At 48.1% G+C, this 21798-nt stretch overlaps 1 protein-coding gene across 10 annotated transcripts in view; it reads left to right on the top strand.

Annotated features, from left to right (window-relative positions):
• LOC126387536 (histone-lysine N-methyltransferase 2C-like) overlaps nt 1–21798 on the top strand; it is a 62871-nt gene that overhangs the window by 6352 nt on the left and 34721 nt on the right. For 2 of the 10 annotated variants that reach the window (XM_050040044.1, XM_050040043.1), the window contains exons 4-29: nt 303–410; nt 1581–1706; nt 2763–2882; nt 3247–3348; nt 3562–3666; nt 4758–4939; nt 5205–5369; nt 5480–5589; nt 5838–5900; nt 6130–6241; nt 6330–6433; nt 6519–6647; nt 6878–6982; nt 7074–7183; nt 7284–7464; nt 7673–7750; nt 8005–8040; nt 9409–9534; nt 10013–10045; nt 10423–10554; nt 11928–12266; nt 12473–12546; nt 14329–14565; nt 15464–15598; nt 19467–20010; nt 20110–21011. In XM_050040044.1, the coding sequence (XP_049896001.1) occupies nt 303–410; nt 1581–1706; nt 2763–2882; nt 3247–3348; nt 3562–3666; nt 4758–4939; nt 5205–5369; nt 5480–5589; nt 5838–5900; nt 6130–6241; nt 6330–6433; nt 6519–6647; nt 6878–6982; nt 7074–7183; nt 7284–7464; nt 7673–7750; nt 8005–8040; nt 9409–9534; nt 10013–10045; nt 10423–10554; nt 11928–12266; nt 12473–12546; nt 14329–14565; nt 15464–15598; nt 19467–20010; nt 20110–21011 (4458 nt within the window). The remainder of the gene's footprint in view (nt 1–302; nt 411–1580; nt 1707–2762; nt 2883–3246; nt 3349–3561; nt 3667–4757; nt 4940–5204; nt 5370–5479; nt 5590–5837; nt 5901–6129; nt 6242–6329; nt 6434–6518; nt 6648–6877; nt 6983–7073; nt 7184–7283; nt 7465–7672; nt 7751–8004; nt 8041–9408; nt 9535–10012; nt 10046–10422; nt 10555–11927; nt 12267–12472; nt 12547–14328; nt 14566–15463; nt 15599–19466; nt 20011–20109; nt 21012–21798) is intronic. The other 8 variants (XM_050040053.1, XM_050040051.1, XM_050040049.1 and 5 more) reach the window with 7 other exon arrangements.

Raw genomic sequence — 21798 nt, 5'->3', positions numbered from 1 at the left:
CCTTGTCCTTGTGTTGTCCTCCTGGTGTTCTCTGTTCTCCTTGTCCTTGTGTTGTCCTCCTGGTGTTCTCCTTGTCCTTGTGTTGTCCTCCTGGTGTTGTCCACCCTGTGTCCTCCTCCTCCCTTTGTGTTGTCCTCCTGCTAACTGACTTCTCCTGGTGTTGTCCTCCTCCTTGTGTTGTCCTCCTCCTCCTTCCAGTGTGTTGTCCTCCTCCCAGTGTGCCCTCCTCCTCTCCTCCTCCTCTCCCCCTCCTCCTCCTCCTCCTGCTGACTGACTTCTCCTTGTGTCTTGTCTGTCCCCAGCCTCAGGCTCCTCCCATCACTGTGCTCCCCCTGACTCCTAAAATCGGCATGGGGAAGCCAGCCATCTCCAAGAGGAAGTTCTCCCCGGGCAGAGCCAGGGTCAAACAGGTACATGACCTTTGACCTCTGGGCTGTGTGTGTGTGGAGCTCAGAGCCTCATGAATCAGCTGATCAATCATTCAGGATGTTTGATCACTTCAGACTCAGCAGCCAACACAGGGAGCTTTGACCTGAGACATGCCTCCAATAACTGATTGATTTATTGACTGACTGACTGATTGATTGATTGATTGATAGATAGTGTGTCTACAGATTGATGAAGCATCTCGTCTTCCAGCCGTGTGTGGGAAACGTTTCTAGTAGAAACTCTTGGTTCTTCTTCTCTCTGATTGGACTGAACCAGCACACACACACTCTTACGTCCTCAGTCCTCTCAGGGGATGATGGGAAATATCTGTCCTCTGCTTTATCAATCACCACAGGGAAATATGTGTGTGTATGTTTTTGTGTGTGTGCGCGTGCGTGTGTGTGCAGGAATGTAGAGCATGTGTAGAACAGACGACTGTTCCTCTTCCTCCTCTTCTTCCTCCTCCTCTCCTGTCACTCACTGACGCTGCATCCATTCAGCATGTTTGGCTCACATGAACACACGTGTCATTGCATGAAGCTGTCTGTTTCTCTTTGTCAGTACCTGTGTGTGTGATGTCATCATAGGTCAGAGCCTGATTTGTTACCATGGAGCACCACTGCCACTGTCAGCTGTTACTAAGATATGAGCTGGAGAGCTGTTAGTCTGTCTCCAGCTCACAGTTTAAAGGTGCTCTGCTAACTGCTAACAGCTAACTGTGAACAGGAAGCTGGACAGTGACAACACTTCCTGCCGGAGATGAGACAGGTGCTTCAAAATAAAAGCACCAGAGGTTCCTTTATAACAGTACTTTATTGTTACAGGGCTTTGTAGGCCATATCACTCAGCTGACAGATCTGTGATCAGCTGATAGATCTGTGATCAGCTGATATTTACCAGTTTAGCTGTAGTAAACTGACTGGTCCCAGTCTGTGTGTCCCAGTAGTGTGTTGTGACTGGTTGCATGTCGTCGTCATGGTAACATTGTCTTATTATTTTTGCCTGATTTTATTTTCTCTGTTTAAGTTTGACTTTTTGATTTGTGGCTGTTGCATTTATGTTACTGCATTTTGTCCTCCTCCTCTGCCTCCTCCTCCTCCTCTACCTCCTCCTCCTCCTCCTCCTCTTACCCCCCCCCCCCCAAAACTCAGGGTTCGTGGTGGAGTAATCGCAGGGCGGTGAGCCCCCCCTCATCCTCCCAGGATTCCATGGGGGAGGGAGGGTGGGACAGCCCTAAGCCCCGTCCACCGGACTCCCCCCTCTGGAGCATGAGAGTGGTAAAGAAGCGCACCCTAACTCTGTAACTAACAGTGTTTCCTCACACCGCCCCTGTGGGATGTGACCGTGTAGAAACCAAGTGCACCCTAACTGTCAGCGTGCGTGCGTGCGTGCATGCGTGCGTGCGTGCGTGCGTGCGTGCGTGCGTGCGTGTGCTGGAGCTAACGGAAGCTTACTAACTGTGTGTCCGTGTGCATCCACCCGTCTGGGCTGTGAGGGTGGTGGTGCTGTGCAGACCTGGCTGCTCACTGGTTATTATGGGCTGTGAGTGTTGTCAGTGGGACCAGCTCTGATAAATGGGTTCTGTCAGACCTGGAGAACCCTGGAAAGTTTGTGAATGGCCTTGAACACATGAAAGTAAACACCAACATGTAGCTACTGACAGCATCCCTAAGTTCAACCTGAAAATAAACCTTCAAGGCCTTGAGAGTCCTTATATTTCAGCTAAGTGAGGGAACCCAGCTGATGTCAGTGATGTCATTGTGATGTTGCTGTTTCCACGGTGACATATACAGTAACTGTGACATAAGCTGATTTTAAGGTTCTTTTATTTCTTCTTAAAGCCATACATGGGCTGGCACCCCAGTATATCGCTGAACTTCTTTGCCCCTACTCCAACTCCCGACCTCGTAGATCCTCCGAACAATGTCTTTGAACTGTTCCATGACCAAGGCTGGTGGGTAAGGGAGATCGTGTCGTTGCAGTCACTGCTCCAAAGCTCTGGAGTAGCCTTCCCCTTTTAATCAAATGCTCCCCCTCCATTTCAAGACAAATCTTAAAACGTACATGTTTTCAGTGGCCAGTGATCTTCATATTTTAGCATTTCACCTTATATTTTCTTGTTCATAATTGTTCTTACCAGTCTTATTCTGTTTTATATTTGTGCACATTTTATATTGCGATATATTTCTGTGTCATTCTTTTATGTTGTACAGCACTTTGGACAGCTGCGGTTGTTTTTAAATGTGCTATATAAATAAACTTGATTTGATAAGCCTCGTCAGTAGAACAGTGATGTCATGGTTTATTGGCACTCCCCCTCCTCCTCCCCTCAGGGTCGTGGTTCAGGGTTTCCAGGCAGGAGGAGGTCCAGAGGAGGAGGTATTGGAGGAGGCAGAGGAGGCAGAGGAAGGAGCCGGCTGAAAACCCAGGACTGTCTGACTGTGTCACCTGGAGTAAGAACACACACACACACACACACATACACACACACACACACAGTTGAATCGACATGGTAACAGTGGTGAGTGTGTGGTTTTGAGACAGCTTGGGTCCTTACTAATAGTAGTAACTCTATTATAACAGTACTTTATTTCACTTTATTACAACAGTACTTTATTTAACTTTATTATAACAGTACTTTATTTAACTTTTACAACAGTACTTTATTATAACAGTACTTCATTTAACTTTATTGTAACAGTACTTTATTTAACTTTATTATAACAGTAACAATACTCTGTTATATAACAGTAGCTACTTGACTGACTGATGATCAGCTGATACAGAGGATAATGATGACTGTTGTCTCTCTGTCAGAGTGTGTATGTGGAGCCGTTCCAGCCGAAGGAGGAGGAGGAGAACTCGATGCACAACACAGTGGTGATGTTCTCCACCTCTGACCACTTCACCCTCAAGCAGGTACTCTTTCACCCGGACTCGGCAGAGTCCCATCAGAAATCATTCAGGTCTAGTGTCAGTAAGACACCTGAGATTCAGCACCAACACCAAAGTCAGTGTAATGTGGGGAATCCTCTTCTGGCCCTTTAAGATGAGAAACTGAAATGATCCTCGTGACTTTTCATGAAGTGCTTCATCAGGTCAGGCTGATGTCACTCTCATATGTGTGTGCAGGACATGTGTGTGGTGTGTGGCAGTTTTGGTCAGGGGGCTGAAGGCAGACTGTTGGCCTGTTCTCAGTGTGGACAGTGTTACCATCCCTACTGTGTCAACGTCAAGGTTAGTACTCTCTCTCTCACTCACACACACACACACACACACACACACACACACACACACACACACACACACACACACAGTGTGTATCCATTTCTGTTAAAGCTCCAGTGTGTCAGATTTAAGTGAATCTAATCTAATGGTCGCGTTCTGGTTCCCTCAGCATGAGTCATTTATATCTACATAAGGAGCAGGTCCTCGTCTGCAGAGATCACCATGTTGCTCCACCATGTTTCTACAGTAGCCCAGAGCAGACAAACTAAACACCGGCTCTACACAGGGACATTCATGTGTTCACATTCATGTCAACGTAGTTAGCAGCCCCTCTGTGACGAGCAGCGTCAGGAAAACACTGATTTCTTTTTTAAACCTGACGCGTGTTTGTTCAGAGTGTTTCCTGGTGTCAGTCAGCTGCTGTGTGTGTTTCTGAGAGGACGAGACCTCTGTGGATAATTCAGCTCCTCAACAATCAACGCTGAAGGAATTCTGACCAGGAGAAGTTTCAGCTGGTTGTAATCTGTAATCTGTAATCCTCACTGATAGACACCTGAATCCTCCTGAACCTGACACACTGAACCTTTATTCAGTTCTAACCACCGTCTGTTCTCTTTATGGACTCTGGTACACACAAACACCCAATAACCTGGTAATCTGATTATCCTCTCTGTAATCTGATTATCCTCTCTGTAATCTGGTTATCCTCTCTGTAATCTGATTATCCTCTCTGTAATCTGGTTATCCTCTCTGTAATCTGGTTATCCTCTCTGTAATCTGATTATCCTCTCTGTAACCTGGTTATTCTCTTGCCTGATTACACTCTTCTGTAATGTGATTACTTTGCTGCAATCTGATTACTTTCTGCTGTATTTTGAATACTCTGTTGTAATCTGATTACTCTCTGTTGAAATCTGATTACTCCACTGTCATGTTTTCTCTCTGCTGCAATATGATTACTGTTTCTGTGATCTGATGGTTCTCTCTGTAATCTGATCACACTGTAAACTGATTACTCACTGCTGTAATCTGATTACTTTTTCTGCAGTCTGATTACTCTCTGTTGTAATCTGATTACTCTCTCTCTCTGTCGTGTCCAGATTACAAGGGTCATCCTGACCAAAGGGTGGCGCTGTCTGGAGTGTACTGTGTGTGAGGCGTGTGGCGAGGCCAGCGACCCCGGGCGACTGTTGCTATGCGATGACTGTGACATCAGCTACCACACCTACTGCCTGGACCCGCCCCTTCATACAGTCCCTAAAGGAGCCTGGAAGTGCAAGTGGTGGGTCCACCTGTCAATCACCTGTGTGTGTGTGTGTGTGTGCGTGTGTGTGTGTGTGTGATACACTGGTGCCACCGTCTCGTCAGGTAACATCTTCAACTACAATCTGAACTTTCCTGATGTTGCATCAGAACATTTATGTCACGCCACTGTGCCAGCGATAGACGTTGTCTGTTTAATTCTTGTGAGTGCGATATTTCAGGAGTGTGTGTGTGTGTGTGTGGGTGTGTGTGTGTCTGTGTGTGTGTGTGTGTGTGTCCCTCAGGTGTGTGTGGTGTGTCCAGTGTGGCTCCTCCTCCCCCGGGCTGCACTCTGATTGGCAGAATAACTACAGTCGCTGTGGACCGTGTGCCAGTCTGAGCTGCTGTCCTCTCTGTCAGAGACAGTACACACAGGACGAACTGATACTGCAGTGTCAGCAGTGTGACAGGTAACGACACACACACACACACACACACACACACGCACACACGACTGTAAACCTTCACCAGACCAACAGGGCTGAAACCAGGCACTGTTTGTACATGTACCTGTGTGCAGGTGGGTCCACGCTGTGTGTCAGGGTCTGAACACTGAAGATGAGGTGGAGGTTGCTGCTGACGAAGGCTTCGACTGCTCGCTGTGTCGAACACACGGCCGCAGCTCCTACGGTAAACGCACACACACACACACACACACACACACAGTCCATGAGGTATGAGCAGCTGATTCGTGCAGTACGTTATTAGATCCAGTGTTTACACACCACATCTTTATATGAGCTACGTCACTGAGCTCCACCTGATCCAGGAACTGTGTGTGTTCCTCTGATGATAACACTGCTGTGTGTGTGTGTGTGTGTGTGTGTGTGTGTGTGTGTGTGTGTGTGTGTGTGTGTGTGTGTGTGTGTGTGTTCCAGGTCGGTCTGACAGTTTTGATTCTCCCTACATGGCTCAGATCATCTCCAGGATCAGAGAACCCGGTCAGTGTGACTCTGTAACATGAACTGTTGAAGCTCTCAGCTGGTCACAGCTGTGGCTCCACCCATTTTGTTTTCAGGCTGTTCCTCCATCTGTTTGTCTCATGCTCATGAACACAATGTCTCAAAAACACCTTGAGGGGATTTCTTTAAGTTTGGCACAAACATCCACTTAGACTTAAGAAGAACTGATGAAGGTATGATTGCTATGATGATGTGTTAATGTGATCAGTGTGTGCAGAGACAAAGACGTACACTCAGGATGGAGTGTGTCTGACGGAGTCGGGACTCTCTCACCTGCAGTCTCTGGTTGAACCTCTGACGTCACCGCGCAGGTACCGCAGGTGAACCTCCTCCTCCTCTCTTTGCTTTAATGGTGTGAGCTGTGTCCTTGCTGAGTCATCACGCTGATCAGCTGTTTCCTGTCTGCAGGTGTAAGCCCAAACTGAAGCTGAGGATCATCAACCAGAACAGTGTGTCTGTCCTGCAGACTCCACCCGACCCTGACCCCCCCACTGAGCAGGACCCGTGCAGAGGTCAGAGGTCAAACACACTCATGGCTGTCTGTCTGTGTTTGTGATGACCCCATAACCCTAAGCCCCGCCTCCTTCTGTCCTGCAGGTGACGTGGAGAGTGAGATGAAATCTGACTCCAGCCCTGAGCGAGACCACGCCCATGACGATGATGTCACCAAGGAGCCTGAGGTTACCGATGGCAACAAGAAGAGGAAAAGGAAACCCTACAGGCCTGGTGAGGAGGGGTAGGGACAGGAAACAGGAAGCAGATTTCAATTAAATCGCCATGGAAATGTCTATAGAGGCTACAAAGAGACATGTTCATGTGATCATTTGAGACATAAAGTGTCACACTCATGTGTCTCTCCACCTGTCTCTGTCTCCACCTGTCTCCACCTGTCTCTCCCTCCACCTGTCTCCACCTGTCTCTCCCTCCACCTGTCTCTCCCTCCACCTGTCTGTCAGGTATCGGGGGGTTCATGGTGCGGCAGCGTGGAGGGAGAGCCGGTCCGAGCAGAATCAAACTGTGCAGGAAAGATTCATCAGAGATGCTGCCGGGTCGAGACGAAGGTGAGACAGACCTCACCTGTCCCTGTCACCAGTGAACACTTCACCATGATTATTATTATGGGCTGTCACATACAAGGCCTTTTGTTGGCAGAGGTTTCCATGGAGACGGTGCCCCCTGCCGACCAGACGACGGAGAAGGTGAAGAAGAGATACAGGAAGAAGAAGACGAAGCTGGAGGAGGAGTTCCCTTCCTATCTCCAGGTAACACACACATGCACACACACACACACATACACACACACACACACAGAGCACGCTCAGTAGATCCCAGCCTTCTGATTGGCTCGCTCTTCCTGTCCAGGAGGCGTTTTTTGGTCGGGATCTTCTGGACCGAAGCCGGCAAGTGGACAGAAAGCCAGGGCCAGAGACACCAGGCGCCAGCCAATCAGGAGCCGCGACAGGTGACGTGAAAGGCCGCGCCCCCTCAGGCCTGCCACTCGGCGCCATGGCAACCAATGCCATCAAGAAGCAGGGAACACTGCGTGAGTTTTTTCTATATTTCCCATTTCCTAAATCATTTTCACGGCGCTTCATATTTCATTTGTGTTTGACTTACACTGTGTGTGTGTGTGTGTGTGTGTGTGTGTGTGTGTGTGTGTGTGTGTGTGTGCGTGCGTGCGTGCGTGCGTGCGTGTGTGCGTGTGTTATCATGGTGTGTGTGTGTGTGTGTGTGTGTATGTGACCATCCAGCCATGTCGGAGGATGCTCTGTTGGATCTGTCTGATGTTCTCAACACTGATCCTCACATACTGGCCACGGGACACACAGGTACAGGAACACACACACACACACACACACACACACACACACAGAGTGAGCTCACTGGTTACCATTACCCACCCACCATCCCTTCACCAGTGTGTGTTCTCAGAGACAGTTTGTCTTTATTGAGACAACACCCTCCACAGAGGGAGCAGCGTCATCGCAGTGACACCAACGAAGAAGAGTGTTGTGTCTGACAGGCTGCTGCAGCCGTCAGCATGTCTTCTGTTCACAGGATAATTGTGTGTAATTGTTTTCAGGTCAGAGTCAGGTGGAGCGCTCCCTCTCTCCGTTTGGTAAGAGTCCACAGGAAGTCCTCCTCCTGCTCCTCCTCCTCCTCCTCCTCCTCCTCCTCCTTCTTGTTCTAACGCTGTGTTCACACTAGTAGCGTGGCAGCAACAGGCTACGAGTCATATCCAGTGAAGCTACAAACTGTTGCCCAACTCTTTTCGCTGCGGACGAGTGCAGCGAGTTACAAATCACAGCTGGCCTCAACTTTTTCAGCGCTTCAAAGACACAGTGAAGTGTCAGCCAATCATATGGGTTTGTTTCTAGAGTTGGTGCCGTGTTATTTAGCCTCGTTAGCTGGCGCTATGCTAGCTTTGTATCCCTTGTGGTGCACACGGAATGACGTTACGGTCCACCTCTACCAACACTGATATTTTTCCTTATTGTGATGTCATTTCCTGGAGTCTCTTCACACGCTTCATTTCCCTCAAATCTGTACAAGCTGAGCTAAAAGCTTATGAAAGTCAATAATTCATAATCATTGATAAAAGTATTAAAATAATAGAAAACTCTGGCGTTTTGTGTCCGTCAGATTTTACAAAATAAAAACACGTTGATCCAAAAGAAAACAAAATATTTAACGTTCCATAAGTTAACTGAAGTTCGTACATTATTTAGATTTTGAGAGTGAGAGTGACTACATGTAACGTACTGCAGTGACATCACGGTGAGCGTACAGCATGATGTCACAGAGGACAGACGCCTGGTGTTCTGCTGCTAACAGACTGTCACAGTTGTTATGGTTCATATTTTAGAACCATTTAAACAGGTTGATTGAAACAACGATCTCCTGCAGCCGTCCACAGGAGGTCTGTTCTGTGAGGGTTAAAATGGGGCTCAGACGTTGATCACAGGTATAGATATTATGGCTGACCAGATACAAACTTAAGATGGCGTTCAGTTGAGGTGCTTTGTGGCAGGTAGCAGACACACAAGACCGTGATGACGTAACCATGTTAACGAGGGCTTCAGCAACACTTCAGCAGCGACTCGGTGGTAATGAATCCGGTCACGCTTTTGGGTTGTTGCTCATAGTGTGAACACAGCATGTAGTACTGTGAATGAGACTCTTCTTCTTCTTCTTCTTCTCCTGCAGATAACACTGGCTGCTGCTTCTTCTTCTTCATCATCTTCTTCTCCTGCAGATAACACTGACTGCTGCTTCTTCTTCTTCTTCATCTTCTTCTCCTGCAGATAACACTGACTGCTGCTTCTTCTTCTTCATCATCTTCTTCTCCTGCAGATAACACTGACTGCTGCTTCTTTTTCTTCTTCTTCTACTCCTGCAGCTTCCTGTTCACCACCTGTCGGTCTATCTCCTCTTTAGTTCAGGTCATCATTTAATCTGTCTGTCTCTCTCCCTGTCTGTCTCTCAGCCGGTCTTGACATCAGCTCCATGGCGGACGACCTAACAGGAAGTGGTGGGCGTGGCCAGAGGGTGGTGCAGGAGGAACCTCTGGACGCCATATTGAGTCCTGAGCTTGACAAGATGGTCACTGACGGTGAGTTTAGATTTTAAAGTCTGTCCATCCCTGCCCTCCTGGACCACTGAGCCGGTGAGGCGTGTGTTTTTGTCTGTGCAGGGCTCCAGACTGTGACCATTTGGTTAAATTTTTGCAACCATGGAGCACCAGCATAACTTCCAAATATTTTTGATATAAACACTGGAGATCTGTTAGTTAGTGTCCTGCTCACAGTGAATAACGATGCCGCTGTAACAGTGAAACTTAACGCTAACTGTTGACCAGAGGTTCTGCTTTGATTTTATTATAACAGTACTTTATTTGGCTCTGTTATATAACAGTAACAACTGTATTTAACGTCATGGTAACTTTAGTTCATTCAGTATTTGAGTAGTGGACAGTAGTCTAGAGGAGATTTGTAGGTGCTACATGTAGGTGTTGTGATATTATCTGTAGACTGCCCAGCCTTAGTTTGACACTATAAACTGTGACTCATCAGAAAAATGTTTTTCTCCAGGTGCCATCCTCAGCAAACTGTACAAGATCCCAGGTGAGACTCACTCAGGACACATTATCCCTGATGTCAAACCTTCCTCCATGTTTACCAGCTGTCTTCATCACTGCAACTACAGTCTCTGTTTGTCCAGCGTGCAACACGTTCAGCTGATCTTTCACATTAAAAGTCTCCCAGCCTGCCTGTTATTGGTCGGCTTTTAATGTGAAAACTCTGCAGCTTCACATGGATGACGACTGTAGAACCTGATTGGTTGTACTGAGTTAGTGTGTGTGAGCAGCTCAGAGTGTTCATGCTGCATCTGTCAGTATTTAGCAGCTGGTTATTCAGATAGTGACAGATCTCAGATCAGCCTGTCAGAGAGATGGAGATGATTTTAATGTGTGTGTGTGTGTGTGTGTGTGTGTGTGTAGAGCTGGAGGGGAAGGACGTGGAGGAGGTGTTCACTGCTGTTCTCAGTCCAAGCAGCAGCAACAACCAACAGCCAGAGCAGAGCCAACAAACACACACTGCTGCTGCGAGCAAGACACACACACACAATGCAGGTATACACACAGACACACACACACACACACACACACAAACCATTACAAGACATGCTCGTGTTGAGTTAAGCAGCTGTAAAACTTGAATTTCCTAGAAATTCCTTACAATACACGTCTCACATATGTTTTGTTATTTAATAGCTTTTATTGTGAAGCAGCCAAAACAGGAAGTGTTGGGTTTTCATGTGCAGTGACTGAACAGGAATCCACGCCATCTGAAAGCAAACAGGAAGTGTCAGAAACACTCTAGGTGATACAGAGACAGAGTAATGGGCCTCTGAAGTCAGTAAAAAGTTGAAGATATTGCCTAAAATAAAATAAAAATGTGTTTCAGGATGAATAACTGTCTGTGGCTTCATCTGAGCAGGTAAATGACACTGTGGGGCTGTAGGCACACTATCAATGTTGCTGCTATATTACGAGATAGAGATATTTCTGGGGACAAGAGTTGAGAAAAGTTGAACATTTTCTACAAAAAAAGTTGAAATATTCCAAGAAAAGAAATGTCAAAATGTTTCAGAGAGAAACAAAAATAAAAGTTTTCATACATCAAGACAAAAATAAAGTCACAGTATTTTGTGGAAAAAGATCGAGTGATGTTGAATACGAGAAAAAAGTTGGAACATTTCAAGAAAAAAAAAGTCGAGTATATTTTTGTAATATTTAATGAAAAAATGTGAATAATGTTGAAACATTGTAGAGAAAAGAGTTGATAAATTTTTAAGACAACCAAATTCTAATATTCCAAGAAAAAATAAGGCGGGTAACGTCGAACAGAAGTTGTAGTAGTTCAAGGAAAAATGTCTTTATATATTTCAACAAAGTCGTATTTTGAGGAAAAAAAGATATTTCAAGAAATAGGTCTCTATTCATTTACACAAAGTTCAGATATTTAAAGATAATACATTTTGGAAAAAAAATTGTCAAAATTTTTTTAGAGAAAAAAGTTTTAATATTTCAAGAAAAAATGTGAATCAGCTGCTGTGTGTTTCTCTGAGGATAATTCAGCTCCTCAACAATCAACACTGAAGGAATTCTAACCAGGAGAAGTTCCAGCTGGTTGTAATCTGTAATCCTCACTGATAGACACCTGAATCCTCCTGAACCTGACACACTGAACCTTTAAATTATTAAGCTGACCTGCAAGATTTCTTTTTTTCACCCAGAACCGACACTGGAAATAAAACCCGGATAAATTACCACCTGCCAGTCACCTGCGATCAGTAAACAGATCTGATCTCATTGATTGATTTTCAGTCGGTGTGTTTAAGACGAGGAGACGAGTCGTGTGTGACTGAGACAAACTGAAACAGCAGAAGTGAAGAGATGAAAGATTGTCATCACAGACTGATCATTAAATCTGTGTCTCTCAGCAGCCGCCGTGTTTCCTCGTCTTCCGCTGATGAACGGCCTGATGGGAGCTGCTCCTCACTTTCCTAACACTCCCATGATGCCCAGCGGCGCCCAGAGTCCTGCAGGCTTCAGGATGCCCCCTCCTGAGAGCCCCGCCCCTGCTCCGCTGCAAGGCACCGCCCTGGGGCTGGGCTCAGCCAATCGGGCGCCAGCGGGAGAGGGCGAGCAGGACGTGATGTCGACAGCTCAGAGGGGCATGTTGAAGTGGGAGAAAGAAGAAACTCTGGGAGAGATGGCCACGGTTGCTCCTGTCCTCTACTGTAACACCAACTTCCCCCAGCTGAGAGAGCAGTACCCTGGTACACACACACACACACACACACACACACACACACACACACATATAGGGTGTGATCATGAAGCTTCTCAGAAGGTGTTTCTGGAACAATATAAGAATATACATGATAATAACACAGCAGTTTGAAGAGTCAGCTACTTAACTCTGTGTGTGTGTGTGTGTGTGTGTGTGTGTGTGTGTGTGTGTGTGTGTGTGTGTGTGTGTCAGACTGGTCCACCAGAGTGAAGCAGATCGCCAAGCTGTGGAGGAAGGCCAGCTCTCAGGACAGAGCTCCATTCGTGGTGAGTTTCCTGCAGCTGTTAGATGATGTCAGAGAGCGACGCAGTGAATTTAAGGTGCCAGTCGTCCGACCTTTGCCCTCCGGAGGGCTGACAAATAAATGACACGAGAATGTAAAATACTCACCTGCAGATATTTCACAGCAAATCCAGGGATGCACAACATTTATTAGGCTGATAAATGACAGGGTATCTTATCAGAATCAGCCATGAGAAGCAGGTGAGTATCGCCATCAGATCAGCGGTTCGATGCCCGGCTCCTCCAGCTGCATGTCGAGGTATCATCGGGCAAGATACTGAAGCCTAAACTGCTCCCGATGGCCGTTACATTAGTGTGTGCATGCGTGTGCGTGAGAATGTTTACCTGAGTAGCAGGTGGCGCCTTGAACGGTAGCCTCAGTCACCAGTGTGTGAATGTGTGTGTGTGAAAGGGTGAATGTGATGTAATGTTAGAGCCCTTTCAGTGGTTGGAGGACCAGAAAGGCGCCATACAACAACAAGTCCATTTACTGTTCTGGTCATTCTGTGTTCGCTCTTTGAATACGGTACGATCTGGTACATATGTCAATATATTTTAAAGCAACATATAAATTTAGACAAAACCATTTGTATCAATACAGGGTCAAGTTGCATCACATAACACATACCTGTGCTCATCCCTCCACGGTCACAGCTCCACCCCCTCACTCACTCACAGGTTCTCCATCAACACTCAGAGACACAGAGCTGCTCCTCTGTTTAATCTGTCTGTTCATTAGTCGACAGTGAGACATCGGTCTATATGTTGGACAAGCTACGCTACATCAACATCAGTCTGTGAGATGAACGAAGTTACCGCAGTAGCACACGCACAGTACTGTGGGCCTTTTCCTCTGGAACTTTAATTGTGTCCAGTCAAGCCATGCTGCGCCCATTTGTGTTTCTGTTATCAGTTTAGACGCCCGGTGCCACGCCAAGCTGCGCACCTACTCCTTCTCTGGTGCAGGTCCAAAACCTGGGCCTCCCGCACTCAAACGGGTAGCGGTGGCGTCTATCCAACCACAGCTAACACCTACCCACCCCGTTTCTCCCCCTCAAACATGGCGTGTGTGATGTGAGACTCTCCTCCCCTCTGTCTGCAGGAGACGGGAATTAAAATTATAATAAAGTTTCTTATATTATTACAGAATTAGCAAAACTTTATTAACGGCTTTTCTTCAAGTAAAATAAGTCTAATGATATGGCAAGGAGGAAGAGTGAAATCAGAAAGAGCCACAGAGACATGATGATGATGAAGAGCTGCAGACAAACAGCTCACCTCCAACAGGTAAATGTCTTTTACCTGCTCTGCCATGGAAAAACACATGCAGCAAATTTAACAGGGGACTTCAGCCGTGGATCAGCCTGCATCTGAACATGTCACCCACTTCGTAGAAAATACCAGGATATATATCGTGTATCACCGTTCAGCCTGAAAATACCAGGATATGAATTTATGTCTGCATCGTTCAGCCCTACAAAATAGTCATGTAATAAAAAACTATGCTGCTTTTCTCCGCAGTGTCATTAAACGATTTCACCTCATCGTGAATCTTTAGTCAGAACTTGGTTTAAAAGAGAAAACAAAATCAGGCAGCCACTCATCTACCGTATGACATCACAAGTTTGAGACTGTCGTCTTTGGTCGTCGCTCATGGTCACAAACACTGAGTGAACTTTCTGTGGAAATCATAACTTGAAGTTTTTAAACGAGGTGAAACTCGTCTCCAGTGTTTGAATCCATCTGTTGTTTTCTCTCTCCGCCAGCAAAAAGCTCGAGATAACCGGGCGGCTCAGCGCATCAACAAGGTGCAGCTGTCCAACGACCCGCTCAAACGCCACCAACCCCAGCAGCAGCAGCAGCAGCAGCCGCTACCACTGCCGTTACCACTACCGCCGCCGCCGGGACCTTATGACCCCATTTCCATGGAGACGGAGGGGGCGTTTAAGGATCCGCTGAGACCCAAAGAGTCAGAACAGGAGCAGGAGTGGAAGTTAAGACAGGTGAGCAGAGTTTCAGTGTGTTTGTCTTGAACACCTCACCTCCATGAATCAGAACCAGAGGGAGAAATCAACACCAGAGTCCAGGATGTAATCTGAGGCAGAGATCATATGTATCGCCACTGGCACAGAGCAAACATGTCAATCAATCAATCAGTTTTATTTATAAAGCCCAATATCACAAATCACAATTTGCCTCACAGGGCTTTACAGCATACGACATCCCTCTGTCCTTATGACCCTCACAGCTGATCAGGAAAAACTCCCCAAAAAAACCCTTTAACGGGGAAAAAACGGTAGAAACCTCAGGAAGAGCAACTGAGGAGGGATCCCTCTTCCAGGACGGACAGACGTGCAATAGATGTCGTACAGAACAGATCAGCATAATAAATTAACAGTAATCCGTATGACACAATGAGAGAGAGAGAGAGAGAGAGAGAGAGAGAGAGAGAGAGATGCAGGACAGATGGTAATGACAGTAGCTTTAATGAAAGTAATAATATAATTATAATTATGGACATGTGAAATCACTCTGTCACGTTCACTATCAGGCTGCGTGCACATCTCAAAGTGCTGACTGTAGCTTGTCGTTAAACAGCCTCAGACAGAATAAAAACTGAATCTCTTCCTCATGTCACCCACTGGTTAATCTGATGACTGTCACTGGTCCAATCACTGCTGCAGGACAGTGTTGATTTCTCGCTCTCGGTACTAACCACGGTAACCACCAGGCTTCATGGGGGGGTGGGTGCAGAGGCAGACTGAGGGATGGCTTTCATGTGACTTTGTGCTGTTGTCATTGTGTCACTGATGAAGATGATGAGTGTGGAGAGTGTGATGTGCATGCTGCTGAGCCTCACTCACTCCAACTAACGTCTCTGATGTAATTGTCATTAAAAAGGAAGAGGTAAATGACAGATGGGGAGCCGGTAAGAAGAGGCAGGAAAATCTCCCCCAAAGCAGAGCCCTAAAATCACCAACAGATAAAGATTGTCCCTACCAGGCATCTGTAGCAGGAGGTGGCAAAGAGGCTCTGGTAAGATCTCAACCTGTTCGAGGCGAACTTCCTGTATCCATGAACCTCTGAAATCCTCTTCCTGTCCTGGGACACTCCTCCGCTGGTTCACACACACTTCAGTTTCCACTCTGACCACCTGGAGGTCAGCAGCCAGTTACCAGCTGGTCATTAACGATGGTTACCAGCTGGATCATCAGCCGGTTACCAGCTGGTCATCAGATGGTAACCAGCTGATCGTTAAGATGGTTAACAGCAGGTCATCAGATGGTTAACAGCAGGTCATCAGATGGTTACCAGCTGATCGTTAAGATGGTTAACAGCAGGTCATCAGATGGTTACCAGCTGATCGTTGAGATGGTTAACAGCTGGACATTAGCCGGTTACCAGCTGGTCATCAGATGGTTACCAGCTGATCGTTGAGATGGTTAACAGCTGGACATCAGCCGGTTACCAGCTGGTCATCAGATGGTTACCAGCTGGTCATTACGATGGTTACCAGCTGGATCATCAGCCGGTTACCAGCTGGTCATCAGATGGTTACCAGCTGATCGTTAAGATGGTTACCAGCAGGTCATCAGATGGTTACCAGCTGATCGTTAAGATGGTTAACAGCAGGTCATCAGCCGGTTACCAGCTGGTCATCAGATGGTTACCAGCTGATCGTTAAGATAGTTAACAGCAGGTCATCAGATGGTAACCAGCTGGTCATCAGATGGTTACCAGCTCATCGTTAAGATGGTTACCAGCTGGTCATCAGATGGTTACCAGCTGATCGTTAAGATGGTTACCAGCTGGTCATCAGATGATTACCAGCTGGTCATCAGATGGTTACCAGCTTATCGTTAAGATGGTTAACAGCAGGTCATCAGATGGTAACCAGCTGGTCATCAGATGGTTACCAGCTGGTCATCAGATGGTTACCAGCTGTTCATCAGATGGTTAACAGCTGGTCATTTAGATGGTTACCAGCTGGTCATAAGATGGTTAACAGCTGGTCATCAGATGGTCACCAGCTGATCTTTAAGATGGTTAACAGCTGGTCATCAGATGGTCACCAGCTGATCGTTAAGATGGTTAACAGCAGGTCATCAGATGGTTACCAGCAGCTCATCAGATGGTTACCAGCTGATCGTTGAGATGGTTAACAGCAGCTCATCAGATGGTTACCAGCTGATCGTTGAGATGGTTAACAGCAGGTCATCAGATGGTTACCAGCTGGTTAGTAGCCAGTGGTTTCTTTGCTAATCTAGAATCAAGAGCAGAGCTGAATTAGATCAGATTAAGCAGAAAGCTTGTTGAAACAAATTTCTGGTTCCAGCTCCGTAAAGGTTTGTTTCTTCTCTTTGTTTCAACCAGTGGAGTAAACTGAATATCTTTAGGTTTTGGACAGTTGGGGTGTGATAGTCATTTGTCACTCTGCTCTCCTTGGATGGAGCAGAGGGAACTGTCGTTTATCTCGTCAGTCTAAAACAGTTCATCTTTCCAGGACAGAAACAGTGGAAACTAGATGTGTGGTAGTGACATCGAGCAGACCCTCCCAAAGAGAAGAGGATTTCAGACACATGGACCCAGGATCGGTCACAGTCATCTTCTCTGGGCCAAAGCACAGTTAACATTTGAGGGTTTGGGGAACACTGGAGGGGAGTCTGATCCGACTACACTAACACTTAAGTCATTTCAGTCTTAGGACAGTTGAGCTGGAGTTGACCCAGAGTCGGTGCCCGAGGCCTCAGCCCGTCTCAGAACTGACTGATTTTATTCTGAAGGGATGCTGCCTTGCTCTGATTGTTTGTCTGCTGCCGTCCTTCAACGTCTACCGCACACTGATCTGAAAACAGCTCCCACGTTGTTGTGGTCTCTCCTAAATTCACAGTGGAGCATTTATTGGTGAACTTCATGTGGTAGAACAGAAGGTGCATGTCTTCTCAGCTGGTGTTAACCACAGAAAAACACACTGACTATGACACGAGGAAACAGGAAGTGCTAGCATGCTCAACTCATCTCTGGGCGTTAAGACCCAGTCTTGCAGCACTCTGTGGCTTCTTGCTCGCTCCTGTGCAGTTTGCATGTGTTTAGATTAAGTAATGTGTACTGTTGGTGCCAAATTGTTTTTCTGTGCAAATAAGTGGACAGAGATCAGCGCCAACAGCCGCACACAGCCACAGGGACATTTTTTCATTTGTCTTTTGAGAGTTGGTGCTAACTGCAGCATGTTTGAGAGACGTGTCACACCCAGACTGTCCAGTGATCACGGTAGCACTTACTGTAGCCGGGCCAAGGCATCGTCATGCCAGGCGTGCTCGTCAGCAGATAATTGCCCCTCTTCCACCGTAGGAACTTTTATCATTTACCCGGGATTTTTGAAAAACCTCAGCAAGTTTCCACCGAAATTATCTGCGGAAAAAACTTTCCCTGAAAAAAGTACCTAGTAGGGGGGTAGGACCTTTTAGATTCCCCGACTTTCTTGAGGGGCGGGGCTGTGTGCTGAAGAACGCTGATTGGTGGAACACACACTTGGAGTGTTCCACACTTCTGTACCAGTGTGGCTGCAAACTTTATTTCATTTCTCCAAGCTTCACTTTGGTTGTATTTTGATCATTTGTAAAACTGAGCAAAAGGAGAGAAGCTACGAGAAGTGGACGGACGACGAGGTCCACGCTTGTGAGTGCATTTGCCGAGGAAGAAATTCAGCAGGACTCCAAACGACCGAGTCTGGGGAAGAATAGCCGACAAGCTGGCGAAGCTAGATATGGGGCACATGCTGAAACAGATTCAAACAATTGGTCAAAGGACACCACGGAGCACCATTAATGAGTGCTAATCCTTTTAACACGTTATTTTTTCCATGATAACTTAAACCAAAATCAAGACGTTATTTAGACGGCCCGATTTTATATTTTCCTTCCTGTATCCATTTCACATTGCAAAAGCCCCTTATCATCTCAGCTCAGAGAATCCCTTCATTTTCTGAACAGGCTTTTATTGTGAAACATTTGCAGGAACTTCCTGTGGAGGATTCAGTGACTAACACAGTTTGCATGTGGGACTTTACATGTAGCTCCGCCCATCTGGCCCAACCGATCGGCTGGGACATGAACAGACACAGTGACTGAAAGAATGATGATGGTAATAGGACAAGAATAATCTGATGACATCACGCACGTCATGAAAGACGACCTGTCACGTCTGTCAGCCCAGTCACGGAAGATTTTATGACTCCGTAACCGCCTAACGTGACAGAGTGACTCTCGGAACACACAAACACGCGTCAAGGTGTTTTTTTTTTTTTTTCTGTAAAGCTGCTGTGAAATCAGACGTGTGAGGCTGCGACAGTCTGAAGTCCTGGATGGACTGACACAAACCTGAGGGGCGTCACTGGCTCAGTATAAGATGGCGTTCGGCTGTGATTGGTCAGTGAGCTGAAGGACGACAGCAGCCTCACATTCAGTACAAGCAGGTGTGATGAACCAGGCGAGAGACAGACAGGAGAGATCGATCAGCAGGGAGGACAGGTGAGTCCTCTGCTGGAGGACCACAACATAATCACTGCCCTCCTCCAGGACGTTTAATCACTCTGATGATGGACGTGTCGTCATCATGACGTCACGCTGTTAACTCATTCATCACCGACCGTCCCACATTTACGGAGAGACAGGGACAGAGACAGAGACACAGAGAGGGGACAGGACAGGGACAGGGAGCATCACCAGCTGCCATGTCATCATGTTTTACCTCCACATGTAGAGACCAAGCAGCACGCTGACATGTCCTCTGTCCTCTACTCTCTCTGTGTCTCTGTCTTCTCCCTGTCTCTGTCCTGTCTGTGTCTCTGTCCTGTCCCCTCTCTGTGTCTCTGTCCTCTCCCTGTCTCTGTCCTGTCCCTCAGATGATGCGTCAGAAGAGTAAGCAGCTGGCGAAGATGGAGGCGACTCAGAAGTTGGAGCAGGTGAAGATTGAGCAGCTGCAGCAGCAGAGGCAGCAGCAGCTGGTTGGTCGTCTGTCCCCGGAGGCCGGCAGCAGGAGTCCCATCACCTCCTCCCAAGGCAGCGCCTCCCCCCTCCATCCACCGCTGTCCAGACAGCACCTCCTCCTCGCCGACGATGTCTTCCTTAGACCGCAAGCCCCTCCCCCCTCTGGTTTCTCCTCACTTCCTCACTCCCCCCTCCCATCCTCCCCTCTCCACCAGCCCCCATCCTCCCCTCAGATGTTCTCCCCGCCCTCCTCCCGCCCCTCCTCGCCCTGGGACCCCTACAGTAAAGTAGCAGGGACTCCTCGCCCCACCTCCTCCCAGGTCACCGGCCCCCCAGCCCCCCAGCAGCAGCGTCACAACTCCCTCAGCGCCTCCCCGGCCCACGATGCCTTTGGCTCCCCCGCACCATCCCCCGACTCTAAAACCTCTGACGTCCCTCGGACCCTTGGACCCCAACCAGGTAACTCCCACTAAACACCTCCTCCTTGTTTTCTCCTCCCTCTGACTGTCTCCTCCTTTCTCCTCCCTCTGACAGTCTCCTCCTTGTTTCTCCTCCCAGGCCTGCAGCAGAGCAGGGCAGGTATGATGAGCCCCTCCTCCGGCTCGGCCCCCGACCTCTCCTCCAGACATGTGGGTATCCGAGCAGCAGAGACGTACCAGAGGACTCCACATAACGGCAGTAACATACGTGTACCGGTGTCTGAGTCGTACGGTCGGGCTGGTGAACTGGTCCAGGGTGGGTTGTTTAAAGCCCCCATGCCCCCCCAGCACCAGCCTCAGCAGGAGGTGTTTGGCAGCTCAGGAGGCGGAGGAGGACGGAGGGACCCGTCCAGACCCACAGACCTGGGCTTCACCCTTCTCCAGTCTCAGGACCCTCCCTTCCCCTCCAGTCCGCTGACAGGGCTGGGTTCCCCCCACCGCAGCCCCTACGCCCAGACGCCCGGCACCCCCAGACCTGACTACAGCCAGCAAATCACTGACCCCTTCACCCAGCACTCACCTTTGACCTCCCGGCCCTCGCCTGACCCCTACGCCAACCCTCAGACTCCCGGTACACCTCGCCCCCATTCTGACCCTGCTTACCTTGCAACACCGCCTACGCTGAGACTGGACCCGTACAACCAGCAGTCTGCCAACCGCCGGCCGTCCCCCTCTCACCCAAACATCGACCCCTACGCCTCCAACCCCGGGACACCACGCCCCTCTGTCACAGAGCGCTTCCCTCGATCGCCAGGGAGTCAGCGGAGCAACGACCCCTACGCTCAGACCGCTGGGACGCCACGACCCACCTCTGATCCCTACGCCCAGCAGCCCTCCACGCCACGGCCCCAGAAGGCCCCAGAGCCCTTCAGTCAGACCCCAGTGGAGAGCTTCACTCCTCAGCCTGCAGGATCCACCTCATCTCCTTCAGTTCCAGGACTGTCTGGAGAGACGGTGTCCTTCACCTCCGCACACCACCAGGTAACAGACAACACCCTGTTTGCTACTGCTACTGCTGCTACTGCTACTGTTGCTACTGCTACTGCTGCTACTGCTACTGCTACTACTGCTGCTACTGCTACTGCTACTGTTGCTACTGCTACTGCTACTACTGCTACTGCTACTGCTGCTGCTGCTGCTACTGCTACTACTACTGCTGCTACTGCTACTACTGCTGCTGCTGCTACTACTACTGGTACTGCTACTGCTGCTAATGCTACTGCTGCTACTGCTACTACTGCTACTACTGCTACTGCTACTACTGCTACTACTACTACTGCTGCTACTGCTACTACTGCTACTGCTACTGCTGCTACTGCTGCTACTACTACTGCTACTACTACTACTGCTGCTACTGCTACTACTGGTACTGCTACTGCTGCTAATGCTACTGTTGCTGCTACTACTACTGCTACTACTGCTGCTACTAACTACTACTGCTAATGCTACTACTACTACTGCTAATGTTACTGCTGCTAGCGATGTTACAGCTGATACTGCAGTCCCGAGGTCTGTGTCGAGCAAAGGGGGCGTGTCCAAATGAAGCCCGTGTCGAAGCCCGTATCGTTTTTCAGGATATCACGTGACCAAAGACAAACGAGGCTCCGTTTCTCTGGAGTCACGTGACTGCCTCGTTGTGTGATTCGAGTCGGGAAATACATGAAGTGTTTTGCGTGATCCCAGGTGATTCTGAAGATCATTAAGTGCAGAGGATTGAGTGACCCAGTCACACAAGCACTCTAACCTTTTGTGGACACACACACACACA

Source organism: Epinephelus moara, unplaced genomic scaffold (assembly GCF_006386435.1).
Source record: "Epinephelus moara isolate mb unplaced genomic scaffold, YSFRI_EMoa_1.0 scaffold698, whole genome shotgun sequence".
Taxonomy (NCBI): domain Eukaryota; kingdom Metazoa; phylum Chordata; class Actinopteri; order Perciformes; family Serranidae; genus Epinephelus; species Epinephelus moara.
This window is presented reverse-complemented; position numbering and strand designations above follow the sequence as displayed.